A 20,770-nucleotide genomic window follows, 5' to 3' on the forward strand; every position below is an offset into this window, starting at 1 on the left:
GGCCCCCGCTTGCCGCAACTAGAGAAAGCCCCCGCACAGAAACGAAGACCCAACACAGCCAAAAATCAAAATAAATAAATAAATAAATACATAAATAAATAAATAAATGCCCTAAAATATTGGGGTTGGAGAGACTGGAGACCAGCCTGCCAGAAGCTGCTAGACAGGCTGAAAGACTGCATAATTATCCTATACAAAATGACATTTATACAAGGTCAAGGGATAATGGAATAATGTGGGGCAAATCTGGTTACCCATAGTGACCCTGTTCTGCCTGAACAAAAGCACTCATAGGATTTCACTAAGACTCCAGGGAAACTAACAGCCACCACGATGGTTCCTGATTCTCACAATGGTGGTGGTAGAAGAAGAAAGGAGAAGGAAGAGCAGGCGAAGGAATGGAAGAAGGGGAGGAAGGACTGTGTAAAAGAAGTTGAATCCTTGGAAATTAAATATGCTTTAAAAACGACCTCAGATGGAAATGATGTCCCAGAGGTAAATTAACACCTTCTCCTTGATAAATCAAGCAGGTGTTTTCAGGATCTGCTCTCAAACTCTTTCATCACAGTATCTGTGCCTTGTGACAACATTTATTTTGTGGTATCATTCTTAACATATGACCCAAGATAATTTGCATGAAAGAAAAACTTGTCATTCTAAAGCTGAAAACTGACTTGATATAAGCCAAGCTTCTGCTCAGAATCCAGCACTGTGCTAAGTGCTCTATTAGAATTAGTTGCTTTAATCATTTGAACAATCCTCAGGTAGCTCCTATCGTCCTCCATTGAGAGACCAAGAAATTGAGGACCACAGAGGTTTAAAATTTTGCTATAATTTCACAGCCAATAATAGGGAATCTGTGAATTCAAACTCAGATCAGTCTGACTCCAGAGTCTTTGCTTATAACTACCACCTTCCACACAGTTCTACTAAGAATTAACTGCAAATACTCAAGGTCTGTTGCAGAAAAGCACTGATCTCAACTATCCTTCTGAAGTGTAGTGTTTCCAGCTGAGAAATATTCTGCACGTGGAGAAAAGCTGCTCCTTCAAGATGCTCTGTTGGCTCTTTAATATTGCATGAGTGAAATATAAAACTGAGTTTGCAGAGGGCACAAAGGAGCACCTCATTTGATAGGATGTGGGTTTTCAGGTGCTTCCACTCTCAGTTTTACACACAGAGGACAGTAAACTCCTTGAGGGTAGGTAATGTCTGATGCTCCTTGGAGATTCTCCAGAGCACAGACTTCAACTAATGGAGTTGGGAAGATTAAATTAGCAATGGAATTCAGGCCCACCAAAATACGTTGTAGGAATGTGCTGAGAAAAACACAAGTTTTATTTTCAACCCATATATTTTTCTTTTAACTGTAGTATAATTTTGAGTGATATAGCACTATCTTTTCTGAAGTCACTTAAATCAATAGCAATAGAGTACTCCTTAAGAAACGCCTTTTCTAAATAAAACAATTTTGGTCCAGGATATCTCCACAGCTTTAAATCCATACAAGGAAATACTTTTTTTTTCTTTTCTTTTGCATCTTTATGAAATGATGGGTGTTTAATCATATCATTATGCTGTACACCTTAAACTCAGACAGTGCTGTCTGTCAATTGTATCTCAATCAAACTGGAAGAAAAAAATAAAGACAACAAAAAAAATTATAAAACCATTAAATTAAGTTGGCATGGCATGATTCATCAGAGGATACATTAATACCATAGGTAGGAACCTGGGGCAGACTAAGCGAACTCCATTTTATGGCTTTGCATGATTTGAATGACTACATGATTATGACTTAATGATTGGCTTTATTTGTGATATATAGTGGACAATATTCTGGTAGCTCGTACTATGCATACAAATTAATAATACTGAGAATTCATTACGCAAATAATTAAAGTTGATAAAAGTCATGATCTCACCATCTAGTCCCAAATGCAAATCTAGTCTTGAGGTATTTTTGAGATTTGACTATTTGCCTTAAAGATCTTCAGACTCCTAATACCTGAAAAACAAGAAGGGAATTGCCCACAACACACCAGCTTAGTTTACTGAAGTTGTGTAGGGAGAAGAAAGTTATGCTAAAAATGACTTCTTAAATATTCATTTTGATACAGTAGCTTACTAATTGCACTGATGAAAAATATTTAAATGTCACGGTGTCTCTTCTGAGGCCCAAGCTATGAGGTGATCTCTAAATGTATTTAACAGACACTGTTGCAAAGGCATATGTGATCACCTTATACTCATGGTGTAATCCTAGTGCAACCAAGGTATTCACCAGCAATTCACCTGGAATTCAGGAACACAAACACAACAAAACCCCAGATAACCCAAAAAAAGTTTCCGAGAGAAAATAATTACATCATCACACCAGGTCTTTAGAACATTATATTTCATAAAAGACAATGATAAAAAAGTACAAACATTTCCATGAGAAGCAAAAAAAAAAAAAAAAAAAAAAAAAAATGAGAGTACAAGAAATTACTAGCATTTATTTCAGTGCATTTATATAGAAGCCTTTCAGATCTTAATAAATAAAATAATCTTAAGTACACTTCCTTTTCCTGATAAACACTATGACCATTTTAGTTCTCTCATTGGCATATTTGCAAAGAAAAGATAATACATCTAGAGTACCAGTATTTGTCTGAAAAGTACACAACAAAATACAACAGAGATAAGCAAAGGCCAAATAAAATGACACAAAGTCTGCTTTCACGTGTACAGAGCCTCCAAAAGAAGGAGAATATTGTATTGGATATTTTCCCATTTTGTTTTAAAATGGATATCAACATCTTGGCTGGGAAAGGAGAATAAGCAAGTTTTAATACATACTTTTGTATTTACATAATATTGCAAATAAGGTTTTCTTACTGAACACCTTTTCACAAAATACAGGCAGAAATTTATAATTAGACTTAAAAAAATATTCATTAAACCCCAGTTTTGGCAAAGACTTAAATGACCATCTCCACTGTGAATGAGACATAATGTTACAGCAAATGTGTACACTTTTTCCTTTTCTTTTCTACAAACAGGCCCATTAATCATTATTACTTTCTCTAGTTGAAAGGCACTATATAAGTTTCCCAGTAGGGCCATAAGGAGCTCATAACTATGTCCACATATATACGTTTCTTGACTTTGAGACTAAGAAATACAACACATAAGTTATCAGAGGATGTTTTCAAAATTTTAGAAAGGTTTCAACTTGCTTGACTTGATTTGTTTAGAAATGAAATAATATTTTTTCTGTAGACATACCTAGCATTGCACCTGATAGAGTAGGTAATCAATACATGTTCACTAATAAATCAACCAAACTATAAAGATAGTTTGCATTTGCAATGTGTTTGTCAATTTTTATGGAATACAGTTACTTTTGTACAATGAAGATAACTGGGCAAAGCTATGTCACTTATACGCAAACATATAAAAGTTACTGTTTATAGGCAACAATCAATTTGAGGTCTGCACTTAAAAAGAAAACAAAAACAAACAAAAGACGTAAAGCAAACTACTGAGATGGCTTTCACAGGATGACACACCGTATTCAAAACTGAAAAAAGCAGAATATTCATGGCCCCACTCCTAAAACAAAAATTACTACTAGACTTAATCCAAGAAAATAAGACAAATACTAGTACAATGGCGTTCTCTTGAAACTATAAAAATGTGTATCAAAATGAGAAGATTCCAAAATGTGGGCAGCTCCATATTAAAGAGAAAAATATGTTTTCCTAATAAGACTCAGAAACAGCCCTAATTTCCCCCATGACTAAAATATTTAAGTATTATTGGGTTAACTATGCTCCTATGCCCCTACTATCTTGTTAGTGATCAAATGTTAACTTTCCCAGCCTACTTTCTTTCATTTCATCAAATTAAAAAACTACATTGGCTATGAGAAACAGAAAGTGAATAGATACACAATTTAAGAACAAATACCTTGCTTTTCAGAAGGTCTGATTTTTCATTATTCTGAGTACCAGCAAAAAAATGAAAAACAAATATTTTGGAGATATTTCTAAGAAATAAATGTAGAAAAATTCTGTTTGGTATCATAACAGAGAGCTATCAGTTTTCTCAAAGTGTAAGAATTTCAGTTATTTTATGATTTGGTTTGCGGTCATTTGTGTTACCAATATTTGCCATAGAAAATGACAACTTCAAAATTAAATTTACAACCTGAGAGATAAATAACCATATTTCTGTGTTAGGTGAATAATCCATTTCTATTGTTCCTCATGTTGTTGAAGATTCACTTTACAGATATATAATTTTTTGTTTTAAATTTGTGAAAATATCTTAAGATATTTTAAAGAATCTTTGGTTAACCATAATTGATAATTTTCAAAGTAAGGATACTGTTTGGTTTTGCTATGAAAATGCCATCCAAATTTAAGATTAAGTAATATACTTGGTGTCAGGTAGAGAAACCTGTTTTTAGAGAAGTGTCTTAATAACACCAATGCATTTAAATAACTGATAATGTATTTTAATATAATTCTATTAATTTATGCTTTTGTGAGGAAATTAACACCAGAGATGTGATATCTTAAAAGTGAAAAAAGTACATGTAGTTTGAATGAAATTGGCCGACATTAAAAAGGATCCCTTCCAAACTTGAAATCCTATGAGTCTAATAATCAAACTTAAAATTTGTTTTTATCTACTAAGCAGTTATCTTCGTAAAAATAGAACATTTAATTTCTTACCTAATAGTATAATTCATTTCTATATTTTAAGTACTACTGGGTTTTCCATAACTCAGTCTTTTAAAAAATTGTTTTGCTTTTTTTAAATGAAGATTTTTTTTTGGCTCTTCTGAACTGGAAATAATAAAAGCGCTGCTCACTATGAATTAAAAAAATATAGTGTACAACCACACGCAACCTTGGGAACATTTTTTGAGGCACAAAATCCCTGACACTTACACCAGAGGTACATGAGAGACGTTTAACATAAAGAGGTCCTTTATATCATGTCACATCATAACTTTTTAAGATTTTCTTGGTAATACTCATGCAATATACATAAACAATATGGTTGTGATTTAGCAAAATCTGATGAGACTGCAAGCAAGGAAAAAAAAAAAAATAGGTAATCCTCCGTAGGAAGAAAAGCTAAGTCCTTTCTTCTTACCCTTTAAAACCCTAAGGAAGCTGTGACTTCTTCCACACAAAAAGCTGAAGGTATAAAGCTCAAAACTAGTATAACAGTGTACTGTATTAGTTGGCTGTCAATTGACAGTTCCTTCATTTCACACAAGGTTAACCTTTGTTTAGTGACATAAATTTACATTGTTTTATTCCACGCAAATAAAAAAATGTTTATAAAAGTCCCATAAAGGCATAACCCATTACATGCAAAAATGCAACACATCTTGTTTTTCAACAATTTGAACACATTAATTTATGTCACATATGTACAAAATATGTTTAAATGGAAATAAAGCATTCTCTTGAATTAAATTATAGATTTTAGTATAAAAACTTTCTCTTTGTAGGGAGCTCTCTTGACTGCCAGACTTAAGCGACAGCATCTGGTCTCTGCAGTGCTCGCCATGGGGTGTGTCTCAGGATAGAGGATGGGTGGGTGGAAGAAGGCTGACTGTATACAATCCCACAAGTAAACACTGAGAACACAGGCTCTTCTTCTCACCACCCAGGGCACTGTGACACATCCATTCGCTGACCTCCGTTAACAGTGCACTCCAAGTTCCCGATCCAGCAGTGTGGTCTATCTTGCCATGAGAGCTACTTCTTTTAATAGTCTTCAATTGGAGCTAACTCTGGCATGAGGTTTACAGATATATTTGTATACAACCTATCAACCAGTATTTCTGGCGTATATACTAAATTGTTCAACCCATCGATGTACTGGCGCTCTTTTGAGTATCTTAGTAATTTATACCTATAGCATTAGAGAAAAAAATTAAAAGTAACAGAAACATGTTTGAAAAGAAAAATTGATGAGGAATATGTGCAAGGTCATTCTTATCATTAAAGCACTTAAAGCTCTTTACAATTTTTGGCTCTTACGCATAATTAAAAATCTTTCTAGATCATTATTCTAAATTAACATTTTTACTAGTCTTAAAATGCTACCTGAGAAAAATTATTTTGCACTCTTACACATTAGATATGCTTAAGAAATAAAATGCATTATGCTTTATGTTAAGGAAACATTTTTACATAAATAATTAACTGGGCTCTTTAACATAACATGAATACATATATGTATGTGTGTATGTAGGTATATGCATATGTATATCTCTTCAAAACAAGCACAAAATGCTTTCCTTTTATAAACAAAAATGATATCGACAGAAAATTCCCTTCAGAAGTTTTTTGTGGGGAGTGCAATGCATTTAAAAAAAATCTTTCATAATTAAAGAATTTTGAAACCTTGATATCTAAAGTTGATATTAAACTTACCGTCCTAAGAACTGGACTTCACCTCGATGGTGATGAGGAATAGACTTGTATTTTCCCAGGTCCCCCTCTGGTCTTGTTACATTATATCCAGCATAGTGAACCCTACAATACAACATACAGAAGTGAAAATACATTAAGAAATAAAATCTGACATAAAAATAGATTATGTGAGTTCAATGTAAAATGCAAAAGAATGCTCTAATGTATGCGCTGTCAGTAATTTCAAAAGGGTACTACTCTCAATAAAAAAGGGAGAAACACAACATAGGATTTAGGAACCTCAAAAATTTTCCACCCCAAGGAAACCCTTCCTGGAATAGAAAAGTATAGTTTACTTAATAGAACGGAAATTTATAGAAATTCCATTATTAAGCAATTTGTACCTCAACATACCTATTCCAAAGGTCATCGTCTTCTCCTCCCCATCCCCAGAAGGCATTAGGAAAACCATTGATCTTTCTGAACTGTTCCACTGTCAGTCCACTTACACCGCCAAAAAACTCTTTATAAGGAAGACTAAAAAAGAAAGCAGAATATAGCATTCTAAAAATGAAATCAAAACTGTTTGCCATATGAAATCGAGTTTTCAGTCTTTTACATGCTTTGCAAAATATACCCCTACTTCCATATAAACAATTATGTTGATTAAATCATATTCTGGGAAATGTAAAGTACACCAAGAAACAAAACATCTTTACATTCTAGTGAAACAAGTACATCTGACTGTGTTATGCAAAATACTTGTGGTAACTGAAATTTAATATTTAGTATTGTTACTTTATAAGACTCAAGACCTCGTGTTCAAAAATGGTCTACTTTCACACCAAAAGTAGACTTGATCAATAGCTGCTAAGGCAATGTTAGATGTTACTAAGCTGATTTCCTAAATTAATTGATCTTAATTTATTAAATACATTATTTATCATATAGACTAGGATAAATATAAATTAGTAAAAACAAGTCTAGCATTTAATTTTGAAAAAACTAGCTGCCTATTCCTGTAATGATCTTCTCTGTTTGGACTACACTCCCAAAATATTCATGGATATTTACAAATATATTTATTTTTAATGCACTAATATTTAGAAGAATGACAATATTTTGAGATGTAATTGACCCTGTATCAGTTTCAGGTGTACAACATAATGATTTGATATATGTATATATTGCAAAACGATTACCACAATATGTCTGGTTAACATCCATCACCATGCATAGCTACTTTTTTCTCGTGATGAGAGCTTTTAAGAACTACTCTCTTAGCAACTCTCAAGTATACAGTACAGTATTTGTTAACTAGAGTCACCTTGTTACACATTACATCCCCAGGACTTGCCTTACAACTAGAATTTTGTACCTGTCGATCCCCTTCACCCATTTCACCCACCCCCAGCCCCTGCCTCTGGCAACCAAAATCTGTTCTCTTTATCTACAAGTTCTGGGTTGTTTTTTTTTTTCGATTCTGCATATAAGTGAGATCATACAGTACTTGCCTTTCTCTGAGAAATGACTATATTTTTAAATCTGGATTTTATTTTCCTTACTTTTCTCTAACTCATCCTCCATGGAATTTGTCAAAGTTGTTTGTTTAGAAACAGACTGGTTTTCTGATGTTGAGGCAGCATGCCTAGACTTGCAGTCCTGCATAAGTTCCTGTGGCCCCACATGTGCTACTGGGGAGCCACGTGCCAGAGCCCCTGAATAGACGAGGCCAATGTGGAGGAAGAGCAGAGAAAACACGACCACACGCAGCCTCTGAAAATCACACTGAGGGAAGTCTGGCCAGGACTAAAGCAAAGCTGCCTCAGAGGAAGAGAGGGGGCAGATTTCACTTTTTTTTTGGAAGGACTCTGGATTCACTCTCTGCAGGGAGGAAGTGCTGTGTGCCAGCTGGGACCTTGTGTGGCCACAGAAGATGAGAGAGGCAGCTCCCACAGAGAACTCTAGGCTGCGGGACAAAGCAATCCTGGTCCCACACTGGGCCAAAGGCACCCCAAGACAGTAACAGCAATACTGACCCCAAAGTCTACCACGGTGTCCCAGGGTACCTCACGAGGCTTGCACTGGGGAAGTTAGATTCTAGTTGTGATACCAGTTGGGGTCCAATAGGGCCAATAAGCGCTCATGGCACCATTGTGTTTCCCACACCAGTTGCATTATGCTTGCCCAGGCTAGTGGTTTGGGAGAAACCTGAAATCAGTAGATAGGTAAAAATGGATAAGTGTGTGTGTGTGTTCACTGACATGTATAAGTTGCCAAGCACGTTAATTCCATTTAGTGTTCTGCTTAAATGCAGAAACAATCAACTGCACTATACCCAGCATAGAAAAAGATTAGATAAAATGAGGGTGTAATAGATAAAGAACAGAAAACGGAAGCTTGACAATCACAAATCTAGTAGTGTTTACCTGACACTGTCCAAAGGGAGAGAGACACTGCTCTGGGGACCTGAGCTTTCTGGTCAGCAGCCTTCGCGGCGTGGGCACCACTGTGGGCAGGGACACTTCATCACACTTCAGCCCATGCACTGTCCAGCCCGTTCCCTGCTCTGCTGCCATCCTCTCTAATTTCTATTCCAACTTCCAAGATACCCTATGCACCCTGGGATTAGTCTAGGTAGATATGAATATTTTACTAATTAGAAATTAATATTTTCAAATAAAAAATTAATTTAGAATTCCTAGTTTATATGACATTTATGATCATCTTTTAGTAAAAATCAATTACGCTAAATTTAATCTGACTCTCGTGGGCTGACTAAAATTGAGTTTCCAGAAGTGCTAAGAATCAGATCCTGAACCTGGATGACCTTCCCAAGGTAACGCCAGACTTGGATTTCAGATACCATGGCAATAAGGAAAAGGTTTTCCAATGATGACAACAACCAGTCTAAAAAAAAAAAAAACAAAAAAAAAGGCACTCTCCCTGTTTCAGCGTTAATTCACCTGGTCTCATCACTGAGACTTTTTGCTTCTCTAACTTGACAGGTCAGGCAGCAGGCAAAACAGTGATGAAGGCAACACCTCCCCTGCTCCAGGCTATTTTCTCTCCTTTCCACTTCCATGAGTCAATGAAAACTGTGGTCTCTTTCCCAAATCATACCTTTAATGTCAATTTAAGTCACTGTCACAGCTCCGATGGCAGTATCATTTCAAGGCATCTCCAGTCAGAGAACGAAAAACTGTTTCTTATTATTAAAGGCAGGTCAAGAATGCATAGCTTAGGAAGAAGAAAATATACTGCAGAAGAGCGGGCCTTCACTGCACGGGAACAACCCCAGGGGAGGGGAAGGGAGGGGAAGAGAGGGGAGCCAGCCTGTGCTGTGTTCCTACCTGGGGCAGCCCAGCGCCTGGGATCTCGCAGAACCCGTGGATGGGCTCTAGTGCTCCCTGAACAAGGAAACCAATGTTCAGAGATCCAAGTCCTAAGATGCAAATCCAAGCCCTCTAACTGCTAAGCGTGAAAATCAGAAGTTAGGTCCACATCTCCTGGACCGTAGAAACCAGGCTCTCTTTCCCACCACCCCACGCTGAAACCCGTATGTGAGGAAGCAACTGGATGGACCACAAGCGACTCTACATCCCGGCTCCCTGCGAGGACGGGCTGGAGTTAAAGATACTCTCTAGGCTCTTGAGCCCTCTCAGATCCAGGCACATAACGCTGCTACCATTTCAATGACATGATTTTGCAGGTGTGCTGCAAAAGAAGAGTGTACATTACTTACATATACATGTATTTATCCAGCTTGGCTGCAAAGTGACGTGGCATTTCTCCACATCCGTAATAGTTTCGGTCATTTTCAGGTAGATGATCCACATCGTGGAAGATTACACAGTCCCAGACACTGTCTTTCATGGCCTCTTTGAAGCCCACATTGAAGAGCATTGCACGGTTAAAAGGCTGTGTGCCAGTCTTCTCAAAGAGCAAAACAGAAAGGTACTCAGGCTTTGCCATGACTTTTTTCTATACCTTTATAACTTGTTGAATCATGGTCAAATACTAGTAATAAATACATACAAACCAAATTGATAAAATAATAAACACGTTTCAGGATTTTCAAATATACTATTTAAATTATTACAAAATTTTATACTTTGGTAACACACAAGAAAACACTGTTATTATCAGGGCCACTGGTAGATCATCAAATTTATATAATGATATAATTCATGTTTCTGTTTTACTTCAAATGTATCAGGATATAGATTATTTATGACCAGGAAAAAGAATAAAGCCATTGAAAATAATATAGGTTGTATTTTTTAGCAAAGCTTTCCATATGGTGTCCAGACTAAAAGAAGCAGGAAACAAAGTGACTCAAGAAGCAGCAACCCTTCTCTTACATAACAAGGCCAGGGAGGGCGAACTCTGTATTACTAATGCTTATAATAGAGACAAAGGCATTTTCAGAGACAAAAACAATTGGAACTTATTACACAAAACCCAATTTCCTTTATTATAACCATTTTCCTTTATTACTAGGGAAAACAAAGTGTCCAGACAACAGTTTCTATTTTTATTATTTTTGTTTATGATAAAGACCAAGAGCATTTGAAGGGACAACAAAAGTGGGAACTTATTACACAACTTCCTATATAATGACCACTTCCCTTTACTTATAAGGAAAATTATATTAAGGTGCATGGGCAATAAAAGGTTTCATGCTACAGCTAAAGAAAATTAAAGAGCAATTTACCTATGCCTTGGCAATATTTCTCAAAATCATCTCCAAAACATAAAACAACAAAGGATTATGAAAGAAGTGGATGAGATGCACAGTGCAGCCATCACCAGAGTGCTCCCTCAAAAGTGAAAAATCACTAATTTTTAGTCCTGGGTCCTGCACTAACTTGAGGTAACAGAAATCACTTTACTTTTTACAGCTTTTCCTCACCAATGAAATGGGGAGAATAAAAAGGAAAGGCAGCTAAATTATAATATTATTACTGGTACATCATCAGCTTGAACAAATGACTTTCCTTTAAGATTTAAAAAACTGTTTTCATTAAATGTGGACATAATACTTAATGGCTTATAATAAAAATACGAAGTTTTATGTCTAACTCACCTTCATCTTCCAAAAGCAGTACATTTACACACCTCTAGTAGTTTATTCTGGTACTTATCTCCTCATTTCAAGGTAATGAGAGTTTTGATATCCCCTTGCTTCATTAACTTTTTAGACACTATTGATTTCTTACCATGGTCACTGAGGATTTATACCCCCCCATTCACTGCCCCTCCATCCATTCTCCCAACAGAGTTATGTCATAATTTTTTGTTAAGTCCACGGTATTTGCATTATTGTGACTGTATACATATGATTGTTGAGTAAATTATGATTCTGTTTTCTTTCTCAAACTGAGATTCATAACTGTCTTCTGTTTTCTTACTTTTCTATATAACTATTATTACTTTGTACAAAAGCCCCAGCAGGCATGCCCTGTATTTTTTAATAACTGATGCAATCATTGAAACACATCAAACCATTTATCGATTCCTCCTCCAGCCGCCCCCCAAGCCCAACTCCAGCTGCCACTGCCACTGCCCTCACGTCTTGCTCCAGTCTTGACTGGTCTGACCATGTGCAACTATCATCCTGGGCCTCCTCTTTCATTCCCTACATCATCTGTGTCCTTTACTTGGCTCTCTCAATTTGCTGAGGAACATCCTTCAGAAGTTTCCTATCTCAGGATCCATGGGAGAAAAAAAATATATATATATAGATATATATATCTATATATATCTATATATATACACACACACACATAGATATTATTATATATATATATATATATATATATATATATATATATATTTTAGCCAATGAATGACTGAAAATGCCATCAATCTACCCTCACACTTGACTGACATTCTGACTGGGTAAAAAATTCTACGTAAGAATTCCTTTCCCCTAGAATTTTAAAGGCATGTGGCTCCACAATCTTCTAGGCATCAGCACTGCTGAGAAGGTTCATATGATTCTGATACATAATCACTGGTAATTTTTCCTACAGAACCTTTTTGATCCCTTCCCTTTTTAATTTGCATTCTAAAGTTTCAAAATAATATGCTTTAAAGCTCTGTATTTTATTCATGTGTACATGTGGACCCTTTTAATCTGAAGACTCATGTCTTTGCTTCTGGGAAATATCCTTATATTATTTCTTTGGTCATTTTACTCCACCCCAACCCCGTTTTTTTCCTGCTATATTTTTTCAGAACTCTGATTAGTAAGTGTATTTGTTATCTACTGATGTGTAACAAATCACAGCAAAACTCGTGGCTAATAAAACCATAGTCATTTATTATGCTCAAAGGACCTGTGATAGGAAATTCTGACAGCACGGCAAAGATCCCTGATCACTGCTCCATGATGTCTGGGCATCAGCTGGCAGATCCACTTCCAAGAGGACTCAGTCACACAGCCAGCAAGATGACGCTGGCAAGTCACTTCTTCTCCACAGGGCTGCTTGAGCGTCCTCATGACACGGCAGCTGGTTTCCCCAAGAGCAAGTGATCCAACAGACCAAAGCAGAAGCGGCAGTGTCTTTTATGACCTAGCTTCAAACATCACACACTGTCACTCTGCAGTGTGGTTGTCCACACAAGTCAGCCCTTATTCATTGTGGCAGGAGACCATACAAGGAGGCAAGGATCCTTGGGGACCATCTTGGAGGTGGTTACCCCTGTGAGGCATTGATACTTCTTAATTTCTCCTGCTTTGGTTCTAGTTTAAGAGTTATCTTCTTAAGTTTATCTTCCAGCCACTCTATTGAAAGTTTTGTTTTACTTATCACATTTTCTTTTAGGATAACTTTCTTATTCTGATTGTTCTTTATGATGTTTTCATTTCACAGATGCATTACCTTTCCTTCACTCTCTGTGGATAGTGATTATGAGTTTTTATTACTGTTAATTTCTTTTCTTTTTTAAAAAAACGTTCTCTGTTCCCTCCACTGTCTATATTTTCTATAATCCCTTTTGTTGGATTGGTTCTGTCTCCTTTTGTGGGAACCCTTCGCCGCCCATTCACGGTTGAGAGTAAGGCACTAAAAAGCTGAGGGGAACCTCCATGTACGTATGTGAGGTTGTGGCACAGCACTCATGGCTCCACACACACCACACACGCACACGCGTGGGCGCGAGCAAATCCCTAAGCCAAACTGAAACAGAAACAGAAGCCCCCATCCTCCTCGCCGGCGCTCTGTGTGCCATAGCTCAGAAAATGGCGACACCCTCCTTCAAGACAAAAACCCTGCGTCCTGGCTGACCGTTCTCCGTTGCTCACAACGTACGTCCACTTCAAGAGCAAATAATTTGACTTCTAAACCCAATGTGGCCCAAACCCAGCCACTGCTCACCTCCTCCCTCCAACACCACCGCAGCCCGAGTCAGCACCTTCTCCTACCCGGCCCGCGGCAGAAGCTCCCACTCAATCTACTGTCCGCACGGTCACCTTCTCCCAAGTCCATTAGGTCACGCCATTCCTCTACTCAAAAGCCTCCAGCACCTTCTCACCTTACGCGGGACAACCCGAGTCCTCCCCCAGGTTCTTCATTACCTGCGTCTCTCCCGCCTATGATTTCCTCCCTCACGTCTTTCTTCGCTCGTCGCTCCAGCAACACTGACCACTTTGCAGACACACCATGCGCTCTCCTGCCCTGCCTGGAACACGCATCCCAGGACGTCAGCACGGGCTGCTCCTTTGTTCAGGGCCGCTCCCGCCTCACCTCCTCCGAGAGCCCTCCGTAAACACTCTGAAGGAAGGAGCACATCTCCCTGCCCCTACCGCTCTCTCTGCCCCAACCCTTAGCTCCGGGCACCACCTGACATGCCACACGATTATTTACTGCCCTCCTTCCCTCACGAGAACGAGAGGCCTCAGCTGGCTTGTCCCCTGCTGTCTCCCCTTTGTTGAATGAATGAAAGCGGGCTTCATGGAGGTGATAAAGTGAGGAACTGGCCTCCTGCTCTGGAGACTCCCCAACATTAGGCCAGGCATCGTCTCCCTGGGGCTAAGCTACTTCTCTAGTGAAGAGGCCGCTCACGCCCTGCCTCAGGTGAAGGGGTTGGGGGGATTCACACCGAACGACTGGCTTCAAACAGCCAGACAAGGAGAAGGACAGAGGGCGCTTGGGGTCGGCAGGCAACCCGACTCAAGCCTCTGCTCTGAGGTGCCAGAGTTCGGCTGCATCAGCACCGGCAGGACCCGCGCTGGTTTCTCCGAGGACAAACTTTTCGTTTTCTACAAGATACAACAGAGTAATCACCTGGCAGCACGAGCCAAGTTAAGAAACTAGGGATCTGACTGTTCTCCAGTCAAACTTTTAAACAATCCCTTAGTTTAGCCCAGTGCTTCAGTTCGTCTTTCAAGGGCTGAGATGTGCAGGGGGGCTTTGTGCAGCAGACTGACTCAGTCTTTGTCACCATCCCCCTCGACAGCACGTGGGTCTGAGCCCCCTGTGCTAGGCTAAGGGAGGGCGTGCCAGGGCTCCACCTGCCTCTTTTTTTAAAAAAATTTATTCATTTATTTATTTTTGGCTGTGTTGGGTCTTCGTTTCTGTGCAAGGGCTTTCTCTAGTTGCAGCGAGCGGGGGCCACTCTTCATCGCAGTGCGCGGGCCTCTCACTATCGCGGCCTCTCTTGTTGCGGAGCACAGGCTCCAGACGCTCAGGCTCAGTAGTTGTGGCGCACGGGCTTAGTTGCTCCGTGGCATGTGGGATCTTCCCGGACCAGGGCTTGAACCCGTGTCCCCTGCATTGGCAGGCGGACTCTCAACCACTGCGCCACCAGGGAAGCCCTCCACCTGCCTCTTGACTCCCAGAGATGGGCTGAGATCGCTCAACTACTTCCATCTCTTTGTCTTTATAGTTTAATAACTCATTACAAGTTTTTTTCTTTCATTCATTTTAGGAGTCTGGAAAGGAAAAGAGGGAAACATGTTGTACCCCCTTCCATATTTAACTGGGAGTTCTGAGCTGCTCGTCAAAGGCTTAGCCCTTCTGGCACCAGTCCAGCAGGAAAATGACTCTTCTATTTCATATGTGGTAAAGATATTACTATCTCAAAACCACAACACACTATCAAACATACAGGCCTGAATTAATACTGATCAAGGCTAAGATTCAGACTTAAGACGTTTATAAAATATGGACCTTAGCTGCTCTGCAGACTTCTTCATCACATACACAAAATAATTCAATGGTGTCGGACTCTCAGGAGAAAATGCCTTCAAAAACACAGAGGCAGATATCTCATCCCCCAACACATTATGAAGACTGAAGTTTCAAAAAAGGAATCTAGCCGTTGGTAAAACGGATCTAGAAGTTTATAACTATGGCTATCATGAAAGTAGCTAAAATTTTTTATTTACTATCAGGTTAAAAAAAGTTAATTTTCATAATATAGGTGATTGCATTAAAAAGCACATATGCCCTATATACATCATTATATGAACAGGAAACAGATCTTAAAAGGGTGATTTACACACAGAGAACTATAAGTTACATTAAATACCCAGCACTTCCAGGGGGAAAAATAGAGGCAAAAAAGCTAAGAGTGAGAAAATAAAATTAAAAAAAAAAAAAAAAAGGTAAAATCAGCCACAAAGGACTTGGGAAAACACACTAACTGTAACAATCTTAGGAAGAGAATTTGAATATTTTCTAATATTTCAAAAACAAACCAAAAAAAATCCCAGAGGCATCTAATATAAGCTAGGTCACTTTCTGTCTACTGATAAATAAAGAAATACATTTTTAGTCAGATTTAGTAAAAAGAAGGACCGATCAGGATAAAATGAGGTCACCAATGTCAAAACCAAAAGTATCCAAATTACAGTGTATTCTAAACATGAACAAAATGCACTTTAGAAATACTATATAGCAATCAGTGACAAAATTCAGCAAGGACCCTAGTGTTTGGGAAATGGGGTTGGGGAGAGACCAAGGAAGAAATCCAAGATGACACCTTAAGTACAAAAGCAGGTGATGACAGAAGCAGAAAAACACAGAAGTACAGAAAATATCTCCAAAGGGTTTAAATAAGTCTGAAAGAAACTGTACATACAGAATACTGATATTAAAGTATTTACAGAGAAAAAATTAGCTGATAATATGAATAATTATATATATATATTTCACTTTAATAGGTAAGACATTAGATGATTTAAAATGATAGGAACACATCAACTGATAAAAGGATTAACAAAATGTGGTATACACAATCAACAGGCTCAATCCGAAATGGAATCTTACCCAAATATAAAACCAAGGATTACCCTTAAACTACACACTTTTAATCACACAGTATCTAAGAGTTTACTACGTTCTAGTATACTTAGTTACCATTGTGAAAAATAGTCTCACCTGTTCAATGACATAAAAGGCGAATTCCAGCCGCTGTTTTTGGAGCATTGGAATCAGATGCAAGAAAAATATTGGAAGATGTTCATGGCGATTACGGAAAGGAATGAGAACTGCCACCTTTAAAACAAAAGAGTCACATATGTAAATAAATACAGCAGCAAGCCCTAGAGGTAAAAGGTAAAAACTGACCCTTGAGATTCTCTTACTCATGAATTTTCTCACCAGAGATCCAACAGTGGGCGAAAACAGACAAGGCCCTTGTCTTTGTGCCATTTATGCTCTTGTGAACCTGGAGAGGTATAAATGGGCTCTGAAGGTCGTTCTAGGGATTGTGGTCCTTATCCTATGAAAACCATGAAAGTCGTGGAAAGATTTTAAAAGGGTGATAAAATCAGCTTTGGTGATGGCAAACACTACTATGAAGAGCAGGGTAAAGCAGACTGGAGAAAACCAAAAGTGGGCTCGGGGAGCTGGTTAGAAATTAATGCAAAGTCAAGACAAGAGGTAATGGTAGCTTGAACAGAGGCGGGGTGGAGGATTTGTTCATGGAATGGATATAAGGAGTGAGGGAGGGGGACGTGTCGAGACTGATTTCTAGGTTTTAAAGTAGATCATAAATAATAAGTTTATGGGTTTTAAATTGAATTTAAAAGAGATTCCACCTGAATATCTAGTATCTAACACAGCTCACCTGGTCTGGAGATATTTTTGAAAAATATAACAGATATATCATGGAATATAAATGAAGTTTGATAATTATATTAGTATAATATTTTTCATTTAATCAAAATGCACAATTAAATTTTTGATACACTGCATGTTTATTTCAGTGGTAGGATAATATTCAGTTTAAAATTGATAATAAAATTATGTTAAAATGTTAAGCTCAACAAAAAAAGATAAGGTAAACAAGCACAAGCATCAGAGAAATTCATCCCTTAAATAAACCAAAGAAATGTGTTTCTTATGTAATCAAAAAAAACAAAAAAAAAACAAACCACGTTTACGGGAATTAAAATGGTTTCTCAGTAGATCAATCTTTCTTCTAATAAGAAAAAAAATGATCAAGACTCTCAAAATCAACACTAAAAATCACTGTTTACAAAGTGTGTTACTATAATATGGGAATAAATGAATAATGATCAATCATCACTTACTCGAGTCCTCTATTTCCTGGATCCAAACTTCATCATACAAGTCAAGTGACCCTACAATTCAGATTTTGCCCTTGAAAAAGCTAAAATGTTTTCTAACCATTGCTTTTCTTAGCAATTTCTGAGCTAAGCTAGCTTTATTATAATTGTGGATTTTCTAAAAATTGAAATTAAAACAAATAAGTTTTCTACAGATTATAAATTCCAAAATCAGAAGACCTAAACAGGCATTTCTCTAAAGAAGACATACAGGTGGCCAACAGGCACATAAAAAGATGCTCAACATCGCTAATTATTAGAGAAATGCAAATCAAAACTACAATGAGGTATCACCTCACACCAGTCAGAACAGCCATGATCAAAAAGTTTACAAATAACAAATGCTTGAGAGGGTGTGGAGAAAAGGGACCCCTCCTACACTGTTGGTGGGAATGGAAATTGGTGCAGCCACTATGGAAAACCTTATGGAGGTTCCTTAAAACACTAAAAATAGAGCTACCACATGATCCTGCAATCCCATTCCTGGGCATATATCTGGAAAAGATGAAAACTCTAATTCAAAAAGATACATGCACCCCAATGTTCATAGCAGCACTATTTACAATAACCAAGACATGGAAGCAACCTAAGTGTCCGTCAACAGATGAATGGAAAAGAAGATGTGGCATATATACACAATTGAATATTAGCCATAAAAAAGAATGAAGTATTTGCCATTTGCAGCAACATGGATGGACCTAGAGATTATCATACTAAGTGAAGTAAATCAGACAAAGACAGATATTATATGATATAACTTATGTGTGGAATCTAAAAAATGATACAAATGAATCTATATACAAAATAGAAACAGACTCACAGATGTAGAAAAGAAACTTATGGTTACCAAAGGGGAAAGGGGAGGAGAGGGATAAATTAGGAGTATGGGATTAACAGATTCACACTACTATATATAAAATAGACAAGCAACAAGGATTTACTGTATAGCGCAGGGAACTATATTCAGTATCTTTTAATAACCTATAATGGAAAAGAATCTGCAAAGGAATATATATATATTCACTTTGCTGTACACCTGAATGAATCACTTTGCTGTACACCTGAAACTAACATAATGTTGTAAATAAACTATAGTTCAATTAAAAAGTGCCAAAAAAATAATAAATTCCAGAATCATTAGATTTTCAAAGAACATAAGAGTCAAAATATGTCTAATAACAATGTCTATGTGTCCTTCTATATTTTGGATTTTTAAATACAGCCTAATAAACTGGTTAAACAGAAAATTATGTAACAACATTAAACATAGGACTTACTAAAATTTCAACTATACCAAATAAATTTTACTAATGAATGAATAAATGCAAATAATTGACAATGCATAGGTTTAGGATCTGGTCCTACTTGTAAAATCAGGACATGACATTAGATGTAGTCAGTAGAAAATAGTAACATTTACCTGTGTATTTTACATTACCAGGATCATACATGAGAGAAAATTTTAAGTTATTAAAATAGTTTTATTTTAAAAGAGAACAATACATGGTTTCATAAAATTGAAGACGTCTAAACTAAAAGCTCCACCACTAATTTTCCCTTAATGAGGATGAGATAGTGGAAAAGAGAAAGAGACAATGGTTGTTACGAGGCTGACATTTTCATGTCTACATTGATTCACATTTGGTAAGTGGTGGGAACCAAAGAGGCTCTGGTGCCTCTGCCAGCCCCACTCTGGGCCCCATTCTTCTTTGGTTTGCTCCATAAGGTGCCTCTTGGCTTATGAACCTGAGGACCACGAGGCTACAGAACAACACGGAACCCACATCTAAGAGTCCCTCCTGTACCCTACACAACGGCCACGGTTGGTGCTGAGCACTCCCTTCTGACTGAGGAGACTTGCTGACAGGCCTCAGTATCCACTGTTGGCATCTCCACAGAACTCCCACATCTATACAACTCCCAAAGCAGTTCAGGAACCCCTAAGTTTACTCTTGGGATAGGAAACTGCTATGAAAGTGAAAGGAGAAAAAGGAGTTAGGTGGCAAGTACAAATCCCTACCACTGACATTATCTGAAGTGTATCAGTGTGATAACTTCTAGCAAAATTAGGATCGAGCTTGCCCTTCTTGGTTTTGAATTTGGCCACAAGTTGGCTGCCTATGATGTAAATGGGTTATAAAAGCAGTTAAGACGAATTATAGATATATAAGGAAAGAAGCTATTAAAAAGCTGCAGAGTCCATATTAAAGACAGCCCACATTAATTAAATACAATGAGGCTGAGTAATCAGTTGAACATATAAGAATAAACGAAGGTAGTCATGGCCCCTAAGACAGTAATTTCTTCGATAAAACATTTAAAATATTGAGTTGATTTTTCCTTAATACTATATGGAAACTGAGAGTATCATAAGAGAAAGAAATGACCAGTGTCATGGCAAGTTCAAAGAAACTAAACTGTCGTTTTTACAACAAATGCGTGTCCACATATTAATGAGACAGTTATCAAAGGTTTTGAATATGCCTAAAGTAAAGTTTTTATTAAAACAAAGCTAAATAGCATCTAAAAATTCATTTGGCACGTCCCTTCCTTTGGCTGTGGAATGTCACTGTCAACAGTTTACAATTTATTGCCTAGGAAGAGAAGATCTCAGTATTCTGTGGTAATTTATCTCAAGGTTTAATAGCCTTTGTTTCAGGACATTCTTTCTTACATGTGCCCTAATTTGCTGTTGGAGCCACTCTCCTGTTGAAGCATCTCCACTGGAGATAGAACTAAACATCTGGTCGTTACCTTCGGA

At 37.6% G+C, this 20,770-nt stretch overlaps 1 protein-coding gene across 2 annotated transcripts in view; it reads right to left on the bottom strand.

Annotated features, from left to right (window-relative positions):
- Window positions 1–2,495: 2,495 nt before the first annotated feature.
- Window positions 2,496–20,770, bottom strand: part of B4GALT6 (beta-1,4-galactosyltransferase 6) — a 64,893-nt gene continuing 46,618 nt past the window's right edge. For both annotated transcript variants that reach the window (XM_068562898.1, XM_068562900.1), the window contains exons 5-9: window positions 16,817–16,933; window positions 10,171–10,358; window positions 6,840–6,962; window positions 6,447–6,548; window positions 2,496–5,922 (exon numbers count right to left, since the gene is read on the bottom strand). In XM_068562898.1, the coding sequence (XP_068418999.1) occupies window positions 5,775–5,922; window positions 6,447–6,548; window positions 6,840–6,962; window positions 10,171–10,358; window positions 16,817–16,933 (678 nt within the window). In that variant the 3' untranslated portion in view covers window positions 2,496–5,774. The remainder of the gene's footprint in view (window positions 5,923–6,446; window positions 6,549–6,839; window positions 6,963–10,170; window positions 10,359–16,816; window positions 16,934–20,770) is intronic.

The sequence above is a fragment of the Eschrichtius robustus genome, chromosome 14 (assembly GCF_028021215.1).
Source record: "Eschrichtius robustus isolate mEscRob2 chromosome 14, mEscRob2.pri, whole genome shotgun sequence".
Lineage (NCBI taxonomy): Eukaryota > Metazoa > Chordata > Mammalia > Artiodactyla > Eschrichtiidae > Eschrichtius > Eschrichtius robustus.